Source organism: Struthio camelus, chromosome 2, assembly GCF_040807025.1.
Source record: "Struthio camelus isolate bStrCam1 chromosome 2, bStrCam1.hap1, whole genome shotgun sequence".
Lineage (NCBI taxonomy): Eukaryota > Metazoa > Chordata > Aves > Struthioniformes > Struthionidae > Struthio > Struthio camelus.
In genome coordinates, this window is record NC_090943.1 from 173,044,640 (window position 1) to 173,069,215 (window position 24,576).

Here is a 24,576-nt window from a genome sequence, read left to right on the forward strand (position 1 = left end):
CGCTGACGAGCAGAACAGAGAGCGGGCCGACGGCGGGAGCGCTCGCCCCTCCTGCTCGGCCGACGGGGCCGTGCCTTCCGGCTCGGCCCTGCGCCCTGCACCTCTCGCTCGTTTCGGGCGCTCCGCCAAGATACGCTTACTTCCAAAGAGTTTCGGTCTTATCAGGTGTTAACAGGCGGTTACTTATAAAGCCGCCGCCGCCGGGAGAGCAGACCCGGCTCCTTACGTCCTTGAGCGCCTGGCGCCCGCGTTGCTCTCGGTGCGCCCCGCGGGCACCCGGCCTCGGCACGAGCCCCGCGTTCGTCCCAAAGCGGAGCAGGAGTCGCTCCCCCGGCTTGGGACAGACCAAAGGACTCGCAAACCCGCCGCCTCGGCGAGCGGAGGTGCTGTTACTCCTCACGCCTTGCTGGGGTCAGGCTAGGGGAAAGGTTTGAGCGCTTTCGCCTAAACGTAACTTCACGGTTTGTTACCAGGTACCAGCTGATCATACCTGCCTTCAACACGGTGAGGTGAGTGACAGACTCGGCTATACGAACATAACGACATAATAATAAAATGCAGAACAATACCATGATCGTAGGATGTAACGTAAGATGCAATCTGCCATCCCGTGGAAATGGTGCGCATCCCATGGAAATATGCTACCAGTGACGCCCAGCAGTTTGATTTCTGTTTCAGTCCTCACAATCCAGCCAGCATCATGTTTGATAGCAAGAGTCACCCCTTCTTTGATAAGCAGCAGCTCCCTCATGTTTGGTGATGAGAGTTTCCAGTTCTCAATCTGAGAACACGCCGAGTCCCATAGCGGTCCTACGGGTCCTGCCCCGTCGTAGGCCAGTACTCCGCCAGCATCGGTGTGAGGTCAGCTTTACGCTTTCCACAAAGTCGTTCACAGCTTTCCAGTGCCGTAACGTTGCATCGGCGATCTCGGGCAGGAGCGATGGTTCTATTCATTCATTTATTTATTTATTATTTATATTCCCATTATTGCATAGACCATCGCAGAGCAAAACCCGGTTTTCCCTTAAGTACAACAGTGCCGTCATCATACGCAGGAGTCTAAACAGCAGGTACCCGAGGAGGTTTTACTCGAACAAAGCTCTTGCGATACCGAACGTTCAGGGCGGTACAGGTCATGTTTTCCCCATTGTTCACATCCGCGAGTATCGATTAGATTACGTTTGTAGTCTATTTGCTTCCTTGAACTGGAGCCCATACACTCTTAGCTACGGTAACGGGCAGTGAGGTATATTGGTAAATTGGTCTTTCTTTGATTTCCTTACTCACAGTGCGGTAATAAATGGATCCAGACGTCTCAGCAGACATCTCTTGCTTCCTACCCCTGAGTATTCAGTTTTGGTAAATTGGTGTCTCCGGTCCTGACACCAGTACGGTGATGGGGTCCCTCACACAGCAGGATTTCCTCTGTGGCTCCAATTGGCTTATTGTTCGTGTTCATTTATAACGAAGGTTTGCGTGGTAACACAAGCAGTGGCATGGCTGGTGTTGGAGACGAAACAGGGAACGGTGGTACACGTCTCCTTCAAAATCTGTTGGAGCTTTTTCCAGGGACTTAGACCAATAGCCAGTGTTTTAGTGGTTGTGTCCGTTCCACTGACTGTATCCGTGGTCTGGCCAATTATAACTTGTTTGCTTAATTGTCCTAGTTTAGGCATTTTATTATTAACAATCTCTAAGTCCATGGAATTCAACACTCCTGTGCCCAATCCAGCAGCTCCCAAACCACTGGAAAGATCCTTAACTGTGCGAGTTTTCCAACAGGACTCATATCATTGCTCACATATGGGTATTGTCCATTGTGAGCGATTTAAATATACCTTACTAATATTAACAGTGTCTCATCAACTCTTAATGTAAAATTCCCGTACTTCAGGGGCGGCAAAAAAAAACGCTAATCTTTTGGGAACTTCTTGGGCAATTGCTATTGCTGCCCTCCGTGGCACACGAGCCGCGAGCTTGACCGGTAAGTGGCACACGTAACGAGTCCTAGCGGCTCTGTTCCCTGCAGGCCTTGCCACCCTTTGATGGCATTCTCTGATATTTTTGCATGGGTACAGTTGTGCAAGAGGGCAAATGTAATAGACCCTTCCTTCAGTAGTATCGTGGTCACACTGGGGACGTTGTCTCCCTCTATAATGTAGCCGTTTCTCCGGACCGAGTCCAGGTCCTTGGATAGGGACTACTAACAATTAAGTGGACGGTAAGGTTGGTCAGGTGGTTTTAACCTTCTTTTTTACTACTGCACTGGTGGGTTGTAGATATGTTGGGCCTCATACCCCATGTCACAGAAGAAGTCACCAGCATGTGTGTGTTTGCTGGATTATTGCAGAGTGCATCCACGTTTATGCGCTATATCCTGGATTTCCTAAAGTAAGGATCAGAACTGTCGGATACACGAGGGGTCCTCTTAGATATTAGTGACATCCTCTGTGGCGATGACACAGCAAAATCAAAGTTAATGGCACAGCAAGTAGCAAAACGGGATAATTCAGTAGCTGCAAGGCTAGGCCGTGGCTTCCCTTCTAGACGTCATCCCTACGCGACAGTTCACGTACTTGCTACGCAGACGCTTTCCGTCGTAGACAGGTTGAACGACGGTTCCCGTTCCTTTGTCCGGGAGGTCGGCAGCTCCTGGGGGGGAACAAGACGACATAGGTCTTGGCTCCCATCCCAGCCTCAGTAGTGACTCGTCTCACTCCCGTAGATCTACTTTCCCTTGAAAGCGCTGCAGAGTAGCCCCGCGTTTCCCAGCCACGGTGCTGAATTCTCACCTCTCTCCGGGATGCCTCGCTGAGGTGCTCAAGGCACCTAAGTTTTTCCCCTAAGTTTCTTCCCCAATTAGAGCCACTCTTACACCATCTGAGTTGTTGTTTAAACAACCCGTTCCATCTTTCTACTATACCATTACTCTGAGGTCGATAGGGTCAGTGGAAAGTCCACTTACCTCCATGCTTGAGACACCACTCTTGTGCTATTTTCTTTTTAAAATGTGACCAATTATCTTGCTGTATCTCTTGTGGCATCGGGCGTGTACTATAGCATTGGCTTAATCCTGTTGCAATCCCCAATCTGGATGGCGATGGTGTGTGTGTGGGGGTAAACATTACCCAAACCGCCCGACGCTTCAACTGCGGTCACAATAAATTTCCACCCCTTGGAGGTAGGTAGCCTGAGTCCGACACAGTCCACTCGCCCGGCGCTCCAAGGGACCTTTCCTTCCCCAAGGTTTACTTGCTGTTGACTTTTGTCAAGATAAGCCTTCATTACATCACAAAATCCTCAGGTTTTCGCTATATGAACTGCTTGTTGCTTAGTAGCCAGCCAGCCCCATCTCGCTGCACGCCGACGGAGCTCACGCGCTCCGCTGTGTCCCAACCGCTCACGCGGCCGTTCACCTCGCCATTCAGTACTCGAGGCAGAGGAAAGTCCTACGGCTACCGCTTAGCCGGTATAAACCCACCATTTATACCTTTCCATAAATCCCCCATTTAAGCTGGCTCAGTGGTTGGCCGTATTGTCCCATTTAGCCAGCAGAGTGGTATTTTTCTAGGGCGCTGCTATAACAGGATGGGAGTTAGCGATATCGTGTCTTTGCCCCCAGTGTTCCCTTCCCCAAACGCCTCGATGCCCTGTCGGCCAGCTGCGTTTCGCCCCCTTTCCAGCCGTTGTGCAGCACTGGCTCAAACAGCCCGAGAAGCGGTGTGCGCGCTCTGCGCAGTTTCGGGGAGCCAGCACCTTGTTGCTTACCCTCTACGTTACGAGCGCTTCATCAGCGAGCCCGACACCATCGGGCTCGCGGGGGCTGAATTCAGGGACATCTCTGATAGGAGAGGACGGAGGCTCCATGCGTTCAACCCGCTCTTCGCCTTCAGTAACTTTGTCCTCCGTAGTGAAACCGTCTGTGGTTACAGGACGATGGATATTCAGGGCCCATCTTTGTACAGTTGTCTTACACACTACCCCGAAGGCAGTGGTTTACCAGCAAGAACGGGCTTGAGAACAGGGATTGGCACACGCAGTTTTACACTCCTTCCTCGGGGCAAGGGTTCAGCTGCTCCGAGTCCTTCGTGAGCTGCTAACAGCGTCTTTTTGAAGGTCGGGTAATTGTGCTGGGCCTGCTGCCTGGATTTGGAGCCATAGGCACCCCTTCGAACCAGTGGGAGCTTTTTGCTATGGTCCCTTCTATCCCGCCAGGACATGGAGCGAGAGGGGCCGCGTAGGGTGGATGGTCCCCGTGACTGATACACACTCACGTTTTCCTTTGACACCTCCAGGACCCCTTCAAGTTGGGGGATTCATCCCCAGATTGCGTTTTGCTTTAGTAAGTTATACAGTGGTTGAGCTACTATGCTAAATCGCGGAATACGCGCCCTCCAAAACGCTGAAGTCCCTAGCACGGCACGGCACTCCTTCTTATTCCCAAGGATGGGTGAAAGTTGTTGGATTTCCCCTAGCACTTCAGTGGGGATTGCTTTCCTCCCCTCATCCATCTGGCTCCTCAGAAGGTGCCTTCCTGACCGCGTCCTTGCTCCTTCCCTCCGGTACCTGGACCCCAGGGGGCTGTATCACAGAATCACAGAAGGGTTGAGGTTGGAGGGGACCTCTGGAGATCATCTAGTCCAACCCCCCTGCTCAGGCAAGGTCCTCTGGAGCACCTTGCCCAGCATTGTGTCCAGGCGGGTTTTGAATATCTCCAGAGAAGGAGATACAGGTAGGTGTGTGGCCCAGGGCACAGATGCTGCGTGGCACCTAGCAGGACATCACCGACCTCCTGCCCAGCACTGGCCTCTCCGGGTAATTTCAGTGTTTGCAGCAATTTAGCCAATATCGCATGAGCAATGGTGGCACTATGTTTAAAGCCTTGTGGTAAGCGAGGAAACGTGTGTTGGGGTCCCTGCCGGGTGAAAACACACCTCTCCCTCTCTGCCTCAGGTGTGGGGACCGTAAAGCACATCTCCTTCGCATCTATAGTCGCCATGCGGGGCTGTAATCTCCATTAGCCACCGCTTGCCGTGAGGTCTCCAAGAGGCCACGCGGCAGAGCTGCAATGGGAACGGCACCTGGGGATGGTTCTTCCAGCCGCTTTATCGCCGGCTGGGCGGCTTCAGCGGGTCGCAGCGCCGTGGGGCGTTGAGCGGCTCACCAGCGTACCGGGGCGCGAGCCCGCCGTTACGGGCGCGTCGGCGCGGGGCCACCTGCGGGGCAAAGGGGTGGTGTCCCCATTCCCCGTTTTCCCCCCCGCGTCCCCCCACGACTGCCCCTTCGGCACATCCCTTCCTAGGATATCGCCGGGACCTAAGAGCAAGGTCGGGCGGACTGTCCTGCTGTTAGACGGAATTAATTTAGCCCTGACCAGGGGTGGGGAGCGACTTCTCCGTTAACACCTGAAATAGAAAGCAGTTGTTTGCCGAGCAGAGCTGCCCCTTGCACGTGTCCCTTTTTACCATTGGCACCGGGCTGCTGTGTCAATAGGCACCGGTGTAAAGCAGCAATCATTAACTGCGACCAGCAGCTCGGGACTTGAATCCTCGCGGCGGGAGCAGCGGCCGCTGGCACTTCCCCGCAGCCGAGTTTCCCGCGCGTTCGCGGTCCGGGTTCGGCGCTCGTCCGCGGGGGTGTCCCCCCCAGCGCCTTCCTGGCACCCTCTGGCTCCCTAGGCATGACTCCGTTCGGTGTCAGCCCCCTGCCCTGACCCAGAGGATAGGCAGGGCGAGTTCCTGAGGGAAGGAGCCAGGAGCCCGTTCAGCGGACCTGGGGGAGCCCTCAGCACAGTTTCCAGAACCGACAGGGACCGCGGGCGCTCCGCGGTTTCCCCGCTTTGCTTCCCCCTTCTGCACAGGGACAGGCTGGCGCTTGGCCGTCGCGTTTCCCTTAGCCCACGCTCTGCTGCTGGCTGTCTCTGGCGACGCGCAGCGGCAACGCTGGCCTGCGCTGGAGGACCTCTTGGAAGGTGTTGCCATTTAAGCCCGCCTTAACAGCTAAGGCTAAGGATTTCGACGCGCCCTCCGCTGCCTCCGCCGCAGGGAGGAGATGTCCTGGCTGACAACCATCCAGCCAGGGGTTTGGCTCTGCGGGAGGGGGCTGTCCGGCACCGGGGGCGGCGGGTGCTCGTCCTCCCCGTGGAGCTGAAACGGCAACGGCGGCCTGGCTGCCGCGCTCCTCGGCCAGGCGCTTCCCCCCGGCAGGACTTGCAGCGCTGGGCCCCGCCGGGTCTAACGCTATTCCTGGACCTAACGCTAAGGATGGGGCTTCGCGCGGGGTAAGGTGGAGGGTGGGGGTCTCCGTCTGCCCAGATCCGCGCTGGCCACCCTGGCCGAGCCCCGTGTCTCCCCTGCGGGTCTGCTCAGGCCGTGAAGCCTCGGGCGGTTACCTGGAGTTCTGACTCAAACCGGTTTGTTTTGCGTTTCGAGTTGTCTATGCTTTACCTCCCCGGCACCCTTTCCCGCCGCTGACGCCAGTGAATATCGCGGTTTATTTGGGTCTCCCAAATTTACAGGACAAGGCGCTGCGTGAATCGAAACTTTATTTCGGGAGCTCGTTAGGGAGCAGCCAAGGGCTTAATCCCTTTCCCACAGCCTCGCGTGCTAAAGCGTTAGCTCCCGCGCCCCTGAGCGGGTGCGGGACCGGGAGCGGGAGTGGGCGCAGGAGCGGGTGCAGGTGCAGGTGTGGGAGCAGGTGCAGGAGCGGGTGGGGAGCGGGTGCAGGAGCGGGTGTAAGGTGCAGGTGTGGGAGCGGGTGCGGGAGCAGGTGCGGGTGCAGGAGCGGGTGCAGGAGCGGGAGCAGGTGCAGGAGTGGGAGTGGGCGCAGGAGTGGGTGCAGGTGTGGGAGCGGGAGTGGGCGCAGGAGTGGGTGCAGGTGTGGGAGCGGGAGCGGGCGCAGGAGCGGGTGCAGGAGCGGGCGTGGGAGCGGGAGCGGGCGCAGGAGTGGGTGCGGGCGCGGGAGCGGGTGCGGGTGCAGGAGTGGGTGCAGGTGTGGGAGCGGGAGCGGGCGCAGGAGCGGGTGCAGGAGCGGGCGCGGGCGCGGGAGCGGGCGCAGGAGTGGGTGCAGGAGTGGGGGAAGGAGTGGGTGCAGGAGTGGGTGCGGGCGCAGGAGCGGGTGCGGGTGCAGGAGCGGGTGCGGGCGCAGGAGCGGGTGCAGGAGCGGGTGCGGGCGCAGGAGCGGGTGCGGGTGCAGGAGCGGGTGCAGGAGCGGGAGCGGGCGCAGGAGCGGGTGCAGGAGCGGGCGCGGGAGCGGGAGCGGGTGCAGGAGCGGGTGCAGGAGTGGGTGCGGGCGCGGGAGCGGGTGTCCCCCCAAGGGCCGGACCCGCTGCCGAGGCCGCCTGGGGGAGCTGAGGCCGTCGCGCCCCTCACCGCGCCACCGGCTCCGTTATCCTCAGGAATTTCGCTCTTACCGGGAACCAGCGGGCGGTTACCGCTCCCTGCGCCCGGCCTGGCGCATCCCGCGTCCCCCCTCCCCCGGGGGCCCCGGCGTCCGGCCCCCCCCCGGGGGCCCCGGCGTCCGGCTCCCCTCCTCCACCCCGCCGGGACCCAGGCGTCCGGCCCCCTCGCCCCGCCCCCGCCCCGCCCCCTCCCGGACCGCCGCTCGGCGCTGCGCGACCGCCACCGCGGCGGCAGCGGGTCGGACCGGGCCGAGCCGAGCCGGGTCGGGTGGAACCGGGCCGATCCGAACGGGATCGAGTCGTACCGGGACGAACCGCACCGGACCGAGCCGGACCGATCCGCACCGAGACGAACCGGACCGAGCCGGACCGATCCGCACCGAGACGAACCGAATCGAGCCGGACCGGGCCGAACCGAGCCGGACAGATCCACCCCGGGCCGAACCGAGCCGGACCGAGCCGGACCGGGCCGAACCGAGCCGGACCGATCCACCCCGGGCCGAACCGAGCCGGACCGAGCCGGACCGGGCCGAACCGAGCCGGACCGGGCCGAACCGAGCCGGACCGATCCACCCCGGGCCGAACCGAGCCGGACCGATCCGCACCGAGACGAACCGAATCGAGCCGGACCGGGCCGAACCGAGCCGGACAGATCCACCCCGGGCCGAACCGAGCCGGACCGAGCCGGACCGGGCCGAACCGAGCCGGACCGATCCACCCCGGGCCGAACCGAGCCGGACCGAGCCGGACCGGGCCGAACCGAGCCGGACCGGGCCGAACCGAGCCGGACCGATCCACCCCGGGCCGAACCGAGCCGGACCGATCCGCACCGAGACGAACCGAATCGAGCCGGACCGGGCCGAACCGAGCCGGACAGATCCACCCCGGGCCGAACCGAGCCGGACCGAGCCGGACCGGGCCGAACCGAGCCGGACCGGGCCGAACCGAGCCGGACCGGACCGGACCGGGCCGCCATGGCGGCGGCGGCCCCCGCCGGGTTCCAGTTCGCCATCGACCGCGGCGGCACCTTCACCGACGTCTTCGCCCGCTGCCCCGGCGGCGGCGTGCGCGTCCTCAAGCTGCTCTCCGAGGACCCGGGCTACGGCGACGCGCCCACCGAGGGCATCCGCCGCGTCCTGCAGGAGGTGAGCCGGCAGGCACCCCCCGGCACCCCCCCCGGCACCCCCCCCGGCACCCCCCCGACACCCCCCCCGGCACCCCCCCGGGACCCCCCCCCGGCACCCCCCGGCACCCCCCGGCACCCCCCCCGGGACCCCCCCCGGCACCCTCCCGGGACCCCCCCCGGCACCCTCCCGGGACCCCCCGGCACCCCCCCCGGCACCCCCCGGGACACCCCCCGGCACCCCCCCGGCACCCCCCCGGCACCCCCCCCGGGACCCCCCCCCGGCACCCCCCCGACACCCACCCGGGACCCCCCCCCGGGACCCCCCCCGGCACCCCCCCCGGCACCCCCCCCGGCACCCCCCGGCACCCCCCCCGGGACACCCCCCGGCACCCCCCGGCACCCCCCCTGGGACCCCCCGGGACACCCCCCGGGACACCCCCCGGCACCCACCCCGGCACCCCCCCCGGGACTCCCCCCCGGCACCCCCCGGCACCCACCCCGGCACCCCCCCGACACCCCGGGACACCCCCCGGGACACCCCCCGGCACCCCCCAGCACCCCCCGGGACACCCCCTGGCACCCTCCACGGCACCCCCCCGGCACCCCCCCGGGACCCCCCGGGACACCCCCCGGGACCCTCCACGGGACACCCCCCGGGACACCCCGGGACACCCCCCGGCACCCTCCACGGCACCCCCTGGGACCCTCCACGGCACCCTCCACGGCACCCCCTGGGACCCCCCGGGACACCCCCCGGGACCCTCCACGGGACACCCCCCGGGACCCTCCACGGCACCCCCTGGGACCCTCCACGGCACCCCCCCGGCATCCCCCTGGCACCCCCCCGGCACCCCTCCAGGACCCCCCGGCACCCTCCACGGGACACCCCCCGGGACAGCCCCCGGCACCCTCCACGGCACCCCCTGGGACCCTCCACGGCACCCCCCCCGGGACACCCCCCGGGACCCTCCACGGGACACCCCCTGGCACCCTCCACGGGACACCCCCTGGCACCCTCCACGGCACCCCCTGGCACCCTCCACGGCACCCCCCTGGGACCCCCCGGGACACCCCCCGGGACCCTCCACGGGACACCCCCCGGGACCCTCCACGGCACCCCCCTGGGACCCTCCACGGCACCCCCCCGGCACCCCCCCAGGACCCCCCGGGACACCCCCCGGCACCCTCCACGGGACACCCCCTGGGACACCCCCTGGCACCCTCCACGGCACCCCCCTGGGACCCTCCACGGCACCCCCCCGGCACCCCCCCAGGACCCCCCGGGACAGCCCCCGGCACCCTCCACGGCACCCCCTGGGACCCTCCACGGCACCCCCCCCGGGACACCCCCCGGGACCCTCCACGGGACACCCCCTGGCACCCTCCACGGGACACCCCCCGGGACCCTCCACGGCACCCCCTGGCACCCTCCACGGCACCCCCCTGGGACCCCCCGGGACACCCCCCGGGACCCTCCACGGGACACCCCCCGGGACCCTCCACGGCACCCCCTGGGACCCTCCACGGCACCCCCCCGGCACCCCCCCAGGACCCCCCGGGACACCCCCCGGCACCCTCCACGGGACACCCCCTGGGACACCCCCTGGCACCCTCCACGGCACCCCCTGGGACCCTCCACGGCACCCCCCCGGCACCCCCCCAGCACCCCTCCAGGACCCCCCGGGACCCTCCACGGCACCCTCCACGGCATCCCCTGGGACCCTCCACGGCACCCCCCCGGGACACCCCCCGGGACACCCCCCGGGACCCTCCACGGGACCCCCCGGGACACCCCCCGGGACACCCCCCGGGACCCTCCACGGGACCCCCCGGGACACCCCCTGGGACCCTCCACGGCACCCCCCCGGCACCCCCCCAGGACCCCCCGGGACACCCCCCGGCACCCTCCACGGGACACCCCCTGGGACACCCCCCGGCACCCTCCACGGCACCCCCTGGGACCCTCCACGGCACCCCCCCGGCACCCCCCCAGCACCCCTCCAGGACCCCCCGGGACACCCCCCAGCACCCTCCATGGCACCCCCTGGGACCCTCCACGGCACCCCCCCTGGCACCCCCCCAGGACCCCCCAGGACACCCCCCGGGACCCCCCAGGACACCCCCCGGGACCCTCCACGGCACCCCCCCAGGACCCCCCGGGACACCCCCCGGGACCCCCTGGGACACCCCCCAGGACCCTCCATGGGACACTCCCTGGCACCCCCCCTGGCACCCCCCGGGACCTCCCAGGACCCTCCACGGGACACCCCTGGGACACCCTGACACCCCTTAGGACCCTCCACGAGACACCCCTTGATACACCCCCGGACTCCCGGGGACCCTCCTCAGGACCCCCCCGGTACCCCTCCCAGTACTCCCCCTGGTACTCCCCCCACTTGGCATTCCCCTATGGGGCAACCCCCCCCCCCGAGACCCCCTGAACATCCCTGGGATCCCCCAGGATCCCCCCATGAGACCACCCCCCAACCCCCCCCCGAGACCCCCCCAGGTCTCCCTCAAGACCCCCTGAACTCACTTGGGATCCCCCCATGAGACCACCCCCCCCGAGACCCCCTGAACATCCCTGGGATCCCCCAGGATCCCCCCATGAGACCACCCCCCAACCCCCCCCCGAGACCCCCCCAGGTCTCCCTCAAGACCCCCTGAACTCACTTGGGATCCCCCCATGAGACCACCCCCCCCGAGACCCCCTGAACATCCCTGGGATCCCCCAGGATCCCCCCATGAGACCACCCCCCAACCCCCCCCCGAGACCCCCCCAGGTCTCCTTCAAGACCCCCTGAACTCACTTGGGATCCCCCCATGAGACCACCCCCCAACCCCCCCCGAGACCCCCCCAGGTCTCCCCCGAGACCCCCCGAAGTCCCCCGGGGTCCCCTGGGATCCCCCTCAAGGTCACTACCTCCCCCCAGACCAGACCCCCCCCCACCCCGGTGCCCCCGGGCCCCCCCCAGCGCGTCCAGGGCAGAGGGTCCCCCCGCGCCCGCCGAGCCCCCGCTGCAGCCCCGCTCCAGGCCCCCCCCGCGTGCCCCCCACCCCCCCCCCGCCGCGGCGCGGGGGCCGGAGCGGGGCGCTGAGCCGGGGCGGCCCCGGGGCAGGAGTGCGGGGCGGCGATGCCCCGCGAGCGCCCGCTGGACGCCTCGCGCATCGAGTGGATCCGCATGGGCACCACGGTGGCCACCAACGCCCTGCTGGAGCGCCGGGGCGAGCGGCTGGCCCTGCTGGTCACCCGCGGCTTCCGCGACCTCCTGCACATCGGCACCCAGGCCCGGCCCCGCATCTTCGACCTGGTGAGCCCTCCCCGTCCCCGTCCCCGTCCCCATCCCCGTCCCCGGCCCCGTCCCCGTCCCCATCCCCGTCCCCATCCCCGTCTCATCCCCGTCCCCGTCCCCATTCCCGTCCCCATTCCCGTCCCCATCCCGTCCCCATCCCCATCCCCATCCCCATCCCCATCCCCATCCCCGTCCCATCCCCGTCCCCGTCCCCGTCCCCGTCCCCGTCTCATCCCCGTCCCCATCCCATCCCCATCCCCGGCCCCGTCCCCATCCCCGTCCCATCCCCGTCCCCGTCCCCGTCCCCATCCCCGTCCCCATCCCCGTCCCACCCCCATCCCCATCCCATCCCCATCCCCGTCCCCGTCCTCGTCCCCATCCCCATCCCCGTCCCCATCCCCGTCCCCATCCCCGTCTCGTCCCCGTCCCCATCCCCGTCTCATCCCCATCCCCGTCCCCATCCCCGTCTCATCCCCGTCCCCGTCCCCATCCCCGTCCCCATCCCCATCCCCGTCCCCGGCCCCGTCCCCATCCCCATCCCCGTCCCCATCCCCGTCTCATCCCCGTCCCCGTCCCCATTCCCGTCTCATCCCCGTCCCCGTCCCCATTCCCGTCCCCATTCCCGTCCCCATTCCCGTCCCCATCCCGTCCCCATCCCCATCCCCATCCCCATCCCCGTCCCCGTCCCCGTCCCCGTCCCCGTCCTCGTCCCCATCCCCATCCCCGTCCCCATCCCCGTCCCCATCCCCGTCCCCATCCCCGTCTCGTCCCCGTCCCCATCCCCGTCTCATCCCCATCCCCGTCCCCATCCCCGTCTCATCCCCGTCCCCGTCCCCGTCCCCATCCCCGTCCCCATCCCCATCCCCGTCCCCGGCCCCGTCCCCATCCCCATCCCCGTCCCCATCCCCGTCTCATCCCCGTCCCCGTCCCCATTCCCGTCCCCATTCCCGTCCCCATTCCCGTCCCCATCCCGTCCCCATCCCCATCCCCATCCCCATCCCCGTCCCCGTCCCCATCCCCGTCCCCATCCCCGTCCCCATCCCGTCCCCATCCCCATCCCCATCCCCGTCCCCATCCCCGTCTCATCCCCATCCCCATCCCCGTCCCCATCACCGTCCCATCCCCATCCCTGTCCCCGGCCCCGTCCCCGTCCCCCGCCGGGGGCGGACGTCCTTGGAGCCGCGCCGGAAGGACCCGGCTCACCCGGCCGAGCTTCCCGTTTGGCACCGCTGGGCTCCTGCCGCGGCCCCTGCGCCCGGCCTCCCCGGGGGGCTCGCTGGCGGGGCGCCGGGGCTCGCCCGACCCCCCCCCCAATCCCCCCCCCCAGCGGCGGTGGCAGCGCGCGCCTGCCGCCGCGTCCCCGGGGTCCCTGCGGGGTGACACCCCGGCTCCTGCTCCGCCCCGGAGACGCCTTGCCCTCCGGCCCGCGGGCGACGCGGCGGGGGGTTCGGCACGTGCCCGTGTCCCCCCCCCACTCCTCCCCGCGCAGGAGGTGGCGGTGCCCGAGGTGCTGTACGAGGAGGTGATCGAGGTGGACGAGCGGCTCATCCCCTGCCAGCCCGGCTGCCGCCTCCCGGGCGCCGAGTCCCTCCAGGTGCTCGCAGGTGGGTGCCGCCGCCGCCGGCGGGGGGGGGGGACACGCGCACGCCTGCGCCCCCGCGGGCCCCTCCGAGCCCACCGCCCTCCCCAGGCTCCACGGGGGACTCCCTGCTGCTGCAGCGGCCCCTGGACCTGTCGGCGCTGCGGAGGGACCTGGAGGGCGTGCTGGCCCGCGGCATCCGCAGCCTGGCCGTGCTGCTGCTGCACTCCTACGCGTGAGTCACCCGCCGCGGGGGCCGGGGGGCCGGGGGGGCCGCCGCTGCCCCGTCCGACCGCAGCCCTGTCCCCCGGCAGCTGGCCGGGCCACGAGCAGCAGGTCGGGGCGCTGGCGCGGGAGCTGGGCTTCCGGCACGTGTCGCTGTCCTCGTCGGTGATGGCCATGGCGCGGGCCGTGCCGCGGGGCTACACGGCCTGCGCGGACGCCTACCTGACGCCCTGCATCCGGCGCTACCTGGAGAGCTTCCGCGCCGGCTTCGCCCGGCAGCTGCGGGTGAGTGGGGCCGGGCGGCGGCGGCGGCGGGACCCCCCGCCACCCGCTGCCCGCTCGGCCCCACGCGCCCGCTCTGCCCCGCTAGGACGTGCCGGTGCTCTTCATGCGCTCCGACGGCGGCCTCACCCCCATGCAGCAGTTCAGCGGGGCCCGCGCCATCCTCTCGGGCCCGGCCGGCGGCGTGGTGGGCTACGCCGCCACCACCTACCGCCGCGAGGACGGGCAGCCCGTCATCGGCTTCGACATGGGAGGTGAGGGCCGGCGGGGGCCGGCGGGGCTGGCGGGGCCGCGGGGAGGCTGCTGACCGCCCTCCCCAGGCACCTCGACGGACGTCAGCCGCTACGCCGGCGAGTACGAGCACGTCTTCGAGGCCACCACGGCCGGCGTCAGCATCCAGGCCCCCCAGCTCGACATCAACACGGTGGCGGCCGGCGGCGGGTCCATGCTCTTCTTCAGGTGGGCAGCCTCGGGGGGGGGTGGGTGACACCCCGCGGTGCCCCCCGCGCCTCCGCCGCCACCCTCCTGCCTCCCCTCCCGCCGTCTCCCCCCTCCAGGTCCGGGCTCTTCGTGGTCGGCCCCGAGTCGGCGGGCGCCCATCCTGGCCCGGCTTGCTACCGGAAAGGTGAGCGTGCTCCGGGCGCCGCGGGGCGCCCCGGGTCCCCGCCGCGCTCACCCTCCCCGTCTCGGCGCAGGGGGGCCGCCGACCGTCACCGACGCCAACCTCTGCCTGGGCCGCCTGCTCCCGGAGTATTTCCCGCGCATCTTCGGGCCGGGCGAGGACCAGCCGCTCTCCCGGGAGGCCACGCTGCAGGCTTTCCGGGAGCTGGCCGCCCGCGTCAACGCCTTCCCGGCCGGCTCCGGCCCCGGCGCCAGCCCCCGCTGCCCGCTCTCCGTCGAGGAGGTGGCCATGGGCTTCATCCGGGTGGCCAACGAGGCCATGTGCCGGCCCATCCGCTCCCTGACGCAGGTGAGGCTGCGGCGCGAGCCCGGCTGAGGGTGCAGAAGTCCCGCGTGCGCTGGCCTGGGAGGGCGGATAAATCCAGCGTCCGCCGAGGGCCGCGCTGCCCGGCAGCTCCCAGCGCAGCGGGGCCGGTGCGGGCTGCGGGGGGCCGAGCAGCGGGGACGGCGGCTGGCAGGGGGACGAGCCCCGCGGGGCTTTCCGTGCTGGGAAAAAGGACGGATGTCCCATCTGCCGCCTCTCTCCCCGGCAGGCGCGAGGCCACGACACGTCGCGCCACGTGCTGGCGTGCTTCGGGGGCGCGGGGGGGCAGCACGCCTGCGCCATCGCCCGCGCCCTGGGCATGAAGAAGGTGTTCATCCACAAGTATGTACGTGGGCACGATGCCTTGGGCTGGGGGTACCCGGCCCTCCCGGGAGGATGCCTTGGGGTGCGGGAACCCAGACCACCCAGGCAGATGCTTTGGGGTGGGGGTTCCTGGCCCCCCAGGCAGATGCTTTGGGGTGGGGGTTCCTGGCCCCCCCCAGGCAGATGCTTTGGGGTTGGGGGTACCCGGCCCCGCCCCAGGCGGATGCTTTGGGGTTGAGGGTGCCTGGCCCCCCCCACGCGGATGCTTTGGGGTCGGGGGTACCCGGCCCCCCCCCAGGCAGATGCTTTGGGGTTGAGGGTACCCGGCCCCCCAGGCAGATGCTTTGGGGTCAGGGGTACCCGACCCCCCCCCCAGGCAGATGCTTTGGGGTTGAGGGTGCCCAGCCCCCCCCAGGCGGATGCTTTGGGGCAAGGGTACCCAGCCCCCCCCCAGGCAGATGCTTTGGGGTTGAGGGTACCCCCCCCCCCAGGCAGATGCTTTGGGGTCAGGGGTACCCGACCCCCCCCAGGCAGATGCTTTGGGGTTGAGGGTGCCCAGCCCCCCCCAGGCGGATGCTTTGGGGCAAGGGTATCCAGCCCCCCCCCCAGGCAGATGCTTTGGGGTTGAGGGTACCTGGCCCCCCAGGCAGATGCTTTGGGGTCAGGGGTACCCGACCCCCCCCCCCCCAGGCAGATGCTTTGGGGTCAGGGGTACCCGACCCCCCCCCAGGCAGATGCTTTGGGGTTGAGGGTACCCGGCCCCCCAGGCGGATGCTTTGGGGCAGGGGTACCCAGCCCCACCCCAGGCGGATGCCTTGGGGGCTGCCGGGGCGCAGGCCGTGGGAGCCCTGGCGGTGGGTGTCGCGCAGGTACAGCGGGATCCTGTCGGCCTACGGCATGGCGCTGGCGGACGTGGTGCACGAGGCGCAGGCGCCCTGCGCCCTGCGCTACGAGCCCGGCGCCTTCGCCCAGCTGGACCAGCGCATCGCGGCCCTGGAGCAGGAGTGCGTGGAGGCGCTGCAGGCGCAGGGCTTCTCCAGGTACCGCCACCGCCCCGCGCGCCCGCCGCCCCGCGCCGCCCCGCCGCGCGCTGACGTCCCCTGGCCCGCGCAGGTCCCAGATCCGCACGGAGGCCTTCCTGCACCTGCGCTACGAGCGCACCGACTGCGCCCTCATGTGCTCGGCCAAGGGCCACCCGGCCACGCCGCAGTCCTGCCGCGCCGGGGATTTCCGTGCCGCCTTCACCAGCAGGTCGGTCCTGCGTCCTCCCCGTGCACGGCGGGGGCCGGATTCATCCCTACCCCCAGGCCAGCGTGCGCTGGGCGCTGCCTCTGCAGCTGGCGCCCGCTCCCGCCCCGCAGGTACATGACGGAGTTTGGCTTCACCATCCCCGACCGCGCCATGGTGGTGGACGACGTGCGGGTCAGGGGCACGGGCAGCACCGGCATCAGCTGCGAGACCCCCCTGGCACCCAGCGGGAAGCCGGCCCGCGTGGAGACGGTGAGAGCCGCCGCGGGGGCACGCCGCTGCCCTGGCCGCCCGCCGCAGGGGCGCGGGAGCAAGGGGCGACCCCGGACGGGACTGGGGACTCGGCCGTGGCCCCCCAGGTGACGCGGTGCTACTTTGAGGACGGCTACCTGGAGACGCCGGTGTACCTGCTGGAGGAGCTCTCCTGCGACCACACCATCCCCGGCCCCGGCATCATCATCGATAAGAACAGGTGGGGAGGGGGCGCCCGGACGCCTGGGTCCCCTCCTCGCTGGGGAAGGAGGGCTAAGGGCTAGACTGAGGGGTGGGGAGAGGTGCCCGGGCGCCTGGGCTCTCCGCCTGCCTCGCTGCTCGCCCCAAGCTGGCCCCTCGCCCCGTGGGACTGGGTACGGTCCCCGCCGTGACGCACCCTCTCCCGCAGCACCATCCTGATCGAGCCGGGCTGCAGCGCCAGCCTCACGCGCTTCGGGGACGTCTGCATCGCCGTCGGCTCCGGGAAGCCGTGCGCTATCGGCCCCCAGCTCGACCCCATCCAGCTCTCCATCTTCTCCCACCGCTTCATGAGCATCGCAGGTGCGGCAGGGCCGCCCCGGCCCCCCGGAGCAGGGTTTGCAGTGGGCTCGGGAGGGAGAGGAGTCCCAGGACCCCCACGGGAGCCCGGCACGAAGGGCGCTCTGGGGATGGCGCTGGCGCGGCCCTTGGGGCTGTTGCCCCCTTCTCAGGGTCCGCCGTGGCCCCTCGGTGTCCCCCGCAGAGCAGATGGGCCGGATCCTGCAGCGGACGGCCATCTCCACCAACATCAAGGAGCGGCTGGACTTCTCCTGCGCGCTCTTCGGGCCGGACGGGGGGCTGGTGTCCAACGCCCCCCACATCCCCGTGCACCTGGGTGCCATGCAGGAGACCGTCCAGTTCCAGGTACGAGGGTCCCCCCGGCCGCCCCCCCGGCTCCCCGTGGCCCCGCTGAGCCGTTCCCCCTCTCGGTGCCGCTCCAGATCCGCAACCTCGGCGAGGACCTCCGGGAGGGCGACGTGATCCTCAGCAACCACCCGTGCGCGGGGGGCAGCCACCTGCCCGACCTGACCGTCATCACGCCCGTGAGTGGGGGGCACCATGGGCACCGGGGGGGCCGTCCCGTGCAGCGCCGGGCTCAGCACCGGGCTCTCCGCAGGTCTTCTGGGCCGGCGTCCCCAAGCCCGTGTTCTTCGTGGCCAGCCGTGGGCACCACGCGGACATCGGGGGCATCACCCCCGGCTCCATGCCGCCCCACTCCAAGACGCTGCAGGAGGAGGGAGCCGTCTTCGTCTCCTTCAAGCTGGTGAAGGATGGCGTCTTCCAGGAGGAGGGTAGGTCGGGGCTGGGACGGTGCCCCGTCGTGGGCTGCCGGGGGCCGCGCGCTGCCCACCCGGCTCCTGCTCATCCCCTTCCCCGACAGCGGTGACCGAGGCCCTGATGGCGCCCGGCCGCATCCCCGGCAGCAGCGGGACCCGCAACCTCCACGACAACCTGTCGGACCTGCGGGCCCAGGTGGCCGCCAACCAGAAGGGCATCCAGCTGGTCAACGAGCTCATCGGGCTCTACGGCCTCCAGGTGGTCCAGGCCTACATGGCCCACATCCAGGTAAGGGCTGCGCACCAGCTGCGCGCCTGCTCCTGGCCTGCCGCCCCCGTGACGCCCCGCTGTCCCCAGGCCAACGCCGAGGTGGCCGTGCGCGAGATGCTGAAGGGCTTCGCCGCCCGCTGGGGCACGTCGGTGGAGGCTGAGGACCACATGGACGACGGCTCGCCCATCCGGCTGCGGGTGCAGGTGGACCCGCAGGAGGTCAGCTGGGTCTCCAGGATGCTGAGGACCTCCCCGGGAAGGGCAGCGTCCCGGAGGAAGGGGAGCCTGCCGGGGCGGGGGGTCGCGTCCCAGCCCCGCTTTCTCCGCAGGGCAGCGCCGTGTTCGACTTCTCCGGCTCCGGCCACGAGGTGTACGGGAACTGCAACGCCCCGCGCGCCATCACCCTCTCCGCCCTCATCTACTGCCTGCGCTGCATGGTGGGCCAGGACATCCCGCTCAACCAGGTGGGCGCCGGGACCCCGGGCAGGACCACGCGCCGGGCTGCCCCACGGCCGCCAGGGGAAAGGGGGCCACGAGCCCGTGGTGGCCCTTGGGGCACGAGGGTTTGGGGGCAGGGGGGGCGTCCCCAGGGCCAGGAGCGCGGTGGGGGCCGGCGTTGGCCGGGGCTGACGGGCTCTCCCGGCCCCAGGGCTGCTTGGCCCCCGTGCGGGTGGTCATCCCCAAGGGCTCCATCCTGGACCCCTCGCCCGAGGCCGCCGTGGTGGGCGGCAACGTGCTCACCTCCCAGAGGGTGGTGGACGTCATCTTCAAGGCTTTCGGGGTCTGCGCCGCCTCCCAGGTAGGGCAGGGGGGCCGCTGGGGGCGCGCGTGGGGCCGGCCGGCTCCATGGGGAGGAGGGTCCTGGGGGTCCAACCTGGCCGGCCGCCCCGCGGGGCTCCTTCTTCTCCCCCCGCCTCCCCGCGCAGGGCTGCATGAACAACGTCACCTTCGGGAACGAACACGTGGGCTACTACGAGACGGTGGCGGGGGGCGCGGGGGCCGGCCCCCGGTGGCACGGCCGCAGCGGGGTGCACACCCACATGACCAACACCCGCATCACCGACCCCGAGATCCTGGAACAGCGGTGGGTGCGGGGGTCCGGGGGGGCCCGGCGCCCGCGGCCGCCGCTGATGCCCGCGTGTGTCCCCGTCCCCCAGGTACCCGGTGGTGCTGCGGCGCTTCGAGCTGAGCCGGGGCTCGGGGGGCGCCGGGCGCTTTCGGGGCGGCGACGGGGTGCTGCGGGAGCTGCTCTTCCGCCAGGACGCGGTGCTGTCGGTGCTGAGCGAGCGCCGCGCCGTCCGGCCCTACGGCATGCAGGGTGAGCGCGCCCGGCCCCCCTTCCCCAAACCCCGACCCCCTCCTCGGCCCCGGCTCCGGCCCCGCTCTGACCCCCTCCTCTCCCGGGCAGGGGGCAGCCCCGGCTCCCCGGGGCTCAACCTGCTGCTGCGCCGCGACGGGCGGACCGTCAGCCTGGGCGGCAAGACGTCGGTGCCGGTGCAGCCGGGGGTAAGAGGCTTCGCCGCGGGGCGCGGGGGCCGTCGGCCCCTCGGCCGCCCCCCCACCACCGCCGCCCCCCTTCTCGCCCCGCTGCAGGACGTGTTTCGCCTGCGGACGCCCGGCGGGGGCGGCTTCGGGGCGCCGGGCACCGCGGGGGACCCCGAGGACGGCGCGGAGCCGCCGGCGCCCCGCGGCTTCGCCGAGCGCGGGAGCCTCTTCGACTACCGGCGGGCGCAGGAGGCCGTGTGAGGGGGCCGCGTGCTCCCCCCCGGCCCCCGCCGGCCCGCTATGGGGCGGCCCCGGCCCCCGCCTGCCCCCGGGGGGTGACCCGGCCCCAGGTCCGCGCACGCCGTGGGGCGACCCGGCCCCAGGTATGCACGTCCCGTGGGGCAGCCCAACCCCAGGTATGCACATCCTGTGGGGCAGCCCCAGACCCAGCCCCAGCCCCAGGTACGTGCACGCCGTGGGGTGACCTGGCCCCAGGTATGCACGTCCTGTGGGGCAGCCCCGGCCCCAGGTAGTGCATGCCGTGGGGCGACCTGGCCCCAGGTATGCATGTCCCGTGGGGCAGCTCCAGCCCCAGGTACGTGCACGCCGTGGGGTGACCTGGCCCCAGGTATGCACGTGCCGTGGGGCAGCTCCAGCCCCAGGTAGTGCATGCCGTGGGGTGACCTGGCCCCGGGTATGCACGTCCCATGGGGCAGCTCCAGCCCCAGGTACGTGCACGCCGTGGGGTGACCTGGCCCCAGGTATGCATGTCCCGTGGGGCAGCTCCAGCCCCAGGTACCTGCACGCCGTGGGGTGACCTGGCCCCGGGTATGCACGTCCCATGGGGCAGCTCCAGCCCCAGGTAGTGCACGCCGTGGGGTGACCTGGCCCCAGGTATGCACGTCCCGTGGGGCAGCCCTGGCCCCAGGTTTGTGCATGCCGTGGGGTGACCTGGCCCTCGGTGCATGCACCCATGGGGGGCAGCCCCAGCCCCAGGTGTGTGCACGCTGTGGGGCAGCCTTGTGGGGTGACCTGGCCCTAGGCGTGAGCACCCCGTGGGGCAGCCTGAGCCCATAGGGCAGCCCTCAGCCCGGTACACGCACCCCGTGGGGCAGCCCCCCAGCAGCCAGTACACGCGCCCTGCGGGTACTGCTGAGCCGAGGAAACCCACGCTCCCCGGAGCAGCCCCCAGCCCCACGTGCACACACGCTGTGGGGCAGCCCCCAGCCTCACATACGCACACTCCCTGGGGCAGCCCCCAGCCCCACGTACGCACACGCTGAGGGGCAGCCCCCAGCCCCACATATGCACACTCACTGAAGGGCAGCCCCCAGCCCCATGTACGCACACTCCCTGGGGCAGTCCCCAGCCCCATGTACACACACGCTGAGGGGCAGCCCTCAGCCCCACATACGCACACTCCCTGGGGCAGCCCCCTGCCCCACATACGCACATGCTGAGGGGCAGCCCCCAGCCCCACATATGCACATGTCAAGGAGCAGCCCCCAGCCCCATGTACACACATGCTGTGGGGCAGCTCCCCATATGCACACTCCCTGGGGCAGCCCCTCAGCCCCACATATGCACACACCAAGGGGCAACCCGCAGCCCTACATATGCACACGCTGAGGGGCAGCCCCCAGCCCCACGTATGCACACGCTGAGGGGCAGCCACCAGCCCCACACACACACATGCCAAGGGGCAACCCTCTGCCCCACATACGCACATGCTGTGGGGCAGCTCCCCATATGCACACACTGAGGGGCAGCCCCCAGCCCCACATATGCACACACTGAGGGGCAGCCCCCAGCCCCACATACGCACACTCTTGGGCTGCCCCCAGCCCCATGTACACACGCCGGGGGGCAGCCCCCAACCTCACATACGCACATGCTGTGGGGCAGCCCCCCCATATGCATACTCCCTGGGGCAGCCCCCAGCCCCACATATGTGCACGCTGTGGGGCAGCTCCCCATATGCACACACTGAGGGGCAGCCCCCAGCCCCACATATGCACACACTGAGGGGCAGCCCCCAGCCCCACATACGCACACTCTCTGGGGCTGCCCCCAGCCCCATGTACACACGCCGGGGGGCAGCCCCCAACCTCACATATGCACATGCTGTGGGGCAGCCCCCCCATATGCATACTCCCTGGGGCAGCCCCCAGCCCCACATATGTGCACGCTGCGGGGCAGCCCCCAGCCCCTGCCGCACATACCTGCGGGTGGCTGCAGCCCCAGGTCCATGCGTGCCGTGGGGCAGCCCCTGCCCTAGATGGACGCACACCACGGGGGGAAGCCCTGACCCCAGGGACACACACTCGGGGAGGCAGCCCCCCCAGCCCCACATATGCACATCCCATGGGGCAGCCCCCCCACATGCACACATCCTATGGGGCAGCCCCCCAGCCCTACATGCACACATCCTGTGGGCAGCCCCAGGTATGCACATTGCGTGGGGCAGCCCCCCAGCCCCAGGTATGCACATGTTGTGGGGCAGCCCCCCCAGCCCTCTCCACGCCTCCGGCTCCTGCCCCCCACTCCCAGGCAGGGGGACCTCGGGGGCCGTGGGGCTCCCACACCGGGGCCTGCCCTCTCCTCCCCGGGTCCGTGGGGTTTCACGTTTGTGCCTGGGCGCCGGGGGCGGACGGGGGGGGGGGGCGAGCCCCACGGGCCGGCGGCTGCAAACCCTCTCTTGGCGCGCTGCTCGCCAGCTCGGTGCCTTGCAATAAAAGCGCCTTGGGAGCCTGTGTGGGGTGGCAGTGCGTGGGGCGGGCGGGGGGCCGCCGCGCGGGGCCGGCGCAGCGCAGTGGGACGGAGGAGGGGGGCGGGGGGTGCCGAAGGCTTTGGGCAGCCCCCGGGGGTCTGTCGCCCCAGCAGCGGGGAGGGAGGTGGCTGGTTGTGGAGCTGAGCAGCCCCGGCCCCGGGGGGGACCCGTGCGGGGGGGGGGTGCAGTGCTGGGAGCCTGTGCAGTGGAGGGGGGGGGGGCCTGTGCAGTGTGGGACCCCGTGCAGTGGTAGGAGCCTGTGCGTTGGTGGGGTCCCATGCAGTGCTGGGACCCCGTGCAGTGGTGGGACCCTGTGCAGTGGTGGGACCCTGTGCGTCCGTGGCACCCCGTGCAGTGGTGGGACCCCGTGCAGTGGTGGGACCCTGTGCAGTGGTAGGAGCCTGTGCGTTGGTGGGGTCCCATGCAGTGCTGGGACCCCGTGCAGTGGTGGGACCCTGTGCAGTGGTGGGACCCTGTGCGTCCGTGGCACCCCGTGCAGTGGTGGGACCCCGTGCAGTGGTGGGACCCCGTGCAGTGATGGGACCCTGTGCGTCGGTGGCACCCTGTGCGGTGGTGGGACCCCGTGCAGTGGTGGGACCCCATGCAGTGATGGGACCCTGTGCGTCGGTGGCACCCTGTGCGGTGGTGGGATCCCGTGCAGTGGTGGGACCCCGTGCAGTGGTGGGACCCTGTGCGTCGGTGGCACCCCGTGCAGTGGTGGGACCCCGTGCAGTGGTGGGACCCCGTGCATCGGTGGGGCCCCATGCTGCCATGGGTCTCCCTCCCCACGGCACTGGCTCCTCACCATAGGAGCCCAGGGCTGCTAAAAGCTCTTAGCGACCCGGTAAGCACCGGCCGGGGCGATGGGCAGGGACAGGGTGGGGGCTGCCCCATTGCCCTGATGGCCCATAACTCCTGGGTGGGGACGGGGGGGGGGCCACAGAGCTCGTCACCTGCTGAGCCCCGAGGCGGACGGGGCCTTGCAGCAGCACCACTGGGATTGCAGTGCAGTGTGCAGCCGGGGGTGGGATTGGGGAGCAGGGTGCAGCCGGGGGCTCGGGGTGGGATTGGGCTGCACGGCACAGCCAGGGAGGATCAGGGGCAGAGCACGTGGGGACGTGGAGCTTGGGGGCTCCAGGGCAGGGCTGGGGGGCATCGCATGGCCGTGGGGGCTCAGGGACAGGACCGGGGAGGGGTGCGCTGTATAGCCATGGGGGCTCGAGGGCAGGACTGGGGGACATTGCATGGCTGTGGGGGGCTCAAGGACAGGACCAAGGGACATTGCACGGCCGCATGGGCTTGAGGACAGGACCAGGGGACATTGCACGGCCATAGGGCCTCGGGGACAGGACCAGGGGACATTGCACGGCCGCGAGGGCTTGGGGACAGGACCAGGGAGCGTTGCACGGCCATGGGGGCTTGGGGACAGGACCGAGGGACATTGCATGGCCGCGAGGGCTTGAGGACAGGACCAGGGAGCATTGCACAGCCGTGGGGGCTTGGGGACAGGACTGGGGGGACGTTGCACAGCCGCAAGGGCTTGGGGACAGGACCAGGGAGTGTTGCACGGCCGTGGGGGCTTGGGGACAGGACTGGGGGGACGTTGCACGGCCGCGAGGGCTTGGGGACAGGACCAGGGAGCGTTGCACGGCCGTGGGGGCTTGGGGACAGGACTGGGGGACGTTGCACGACCGCGAGGGCTCGGGGACAGGACTGAGGGACATTGCACGGCCGTGGGGGCTTGGGGACAGGACTGGGGGGACGTTGCACGGCCGCGAGGGCTTGGGGACAGGACCAGGGAGCGTTGCACGGCCGTGGGGGCTTGGGGACAGGACTGGGGGACGTTGCACGACCGCGAGGGCTCGGGGACAGGACCAGGGAGTGTTGCACAGCCGTGGGGGCTCGGGGACAGGACTGAGGGACATTGCACGGCCATAGGGCCTCGGGGACAGGACCGAGGGACATTGCATGGCCGCGAGGGCTTGAGGACAGGACCAGGGAGCGTTGCACGGCCGTGGGGG

General features: G+C 69.6%; 1 protein-coding gene across 1 annotated transcript; it reads left to right on the forward strand.

Annotated features, from left to right (window-relative positions):
• The first annotated feature begins 8,373 nt into the window (after nucleotides 1-8,373).
• On the forward strand, nucleotides 8,374-22,531 carry OPLAH (5-oxoprolinase, ATP-hydrolysing). Its single transcript, XM_068933631.1, has 26 exons — nucleotides 8,374-8,544; nucleotides 11,645-11,836; nucleotides 13,308-13,422; nucleotides 13,509-13,632; nucleotides 13,712-13,907; nucleotides 13,993-14,158; nucleotides 14,225-14,363; nucleotides 14,462-14,529; nucleotides 14,600-14,874; nucleotides 15,119-15,231; nucleotides 16,083-16,253; nucleotides 16,327-16,464; nucleotides 16,575-16,713; nucleotides 16,821-16,933; nucleotides 17,123-17,274; nucleotides 17,456-17,616; nucleotides 17,694-17,795; nucleotides 17,870-18,044; nucleotides 18,134-18,318; nucleotides 18,388-18,519; nucleotides 18,630-18,764; nucleotides 18,950-19,099; nucleotides 19,227-19,384; nucleotides 19,458-19,618; nucleotides 19,709-19,806; nucleotides 19,894-22,531. Exons 1-26 carry the CDS (start codon nucleotides 8,374-8,376, stop codon nucleotides 20,044-20,046), a joined length of 3,882 nt encoding a protein of 1,293 aa, XP_068789732.1. The 3' UTR covers nucleotides 20,047-22,531.
• The last annotated feature ends 2,045 nt before the right edge of the window (nucleotides 22,532-24,576 follow it).

What these genes read in the sequence shown, in the direction of transcription:
- OPLAH (XM_068933631.1), top strand. Translation starts at nt 8,374, where the DNA reads ATGGCGGCGGCGGCCCCCGCCGGGTTCCAGTTCGCCATCGACCGCGGC. An exon ending in TCCGCCGCGTCCTGCAGGAG is followed by an intron (nt 8,545 to 11,644) that starts GTGAGCCGGCAG and finishes GCCCCGGGGCAG; the next exon opens with GAGTGCGGGGCGGCGATGCC. An exon ending in GGGTCTGCGCCGCCTCCCAG is followed by an intron (nt 19,100 to 19,226) that starts GTAGGGCAGGGG and finishes CTCCCCGCGCAG; the next exon opens with GGCTGCATGAACAACGTCAC.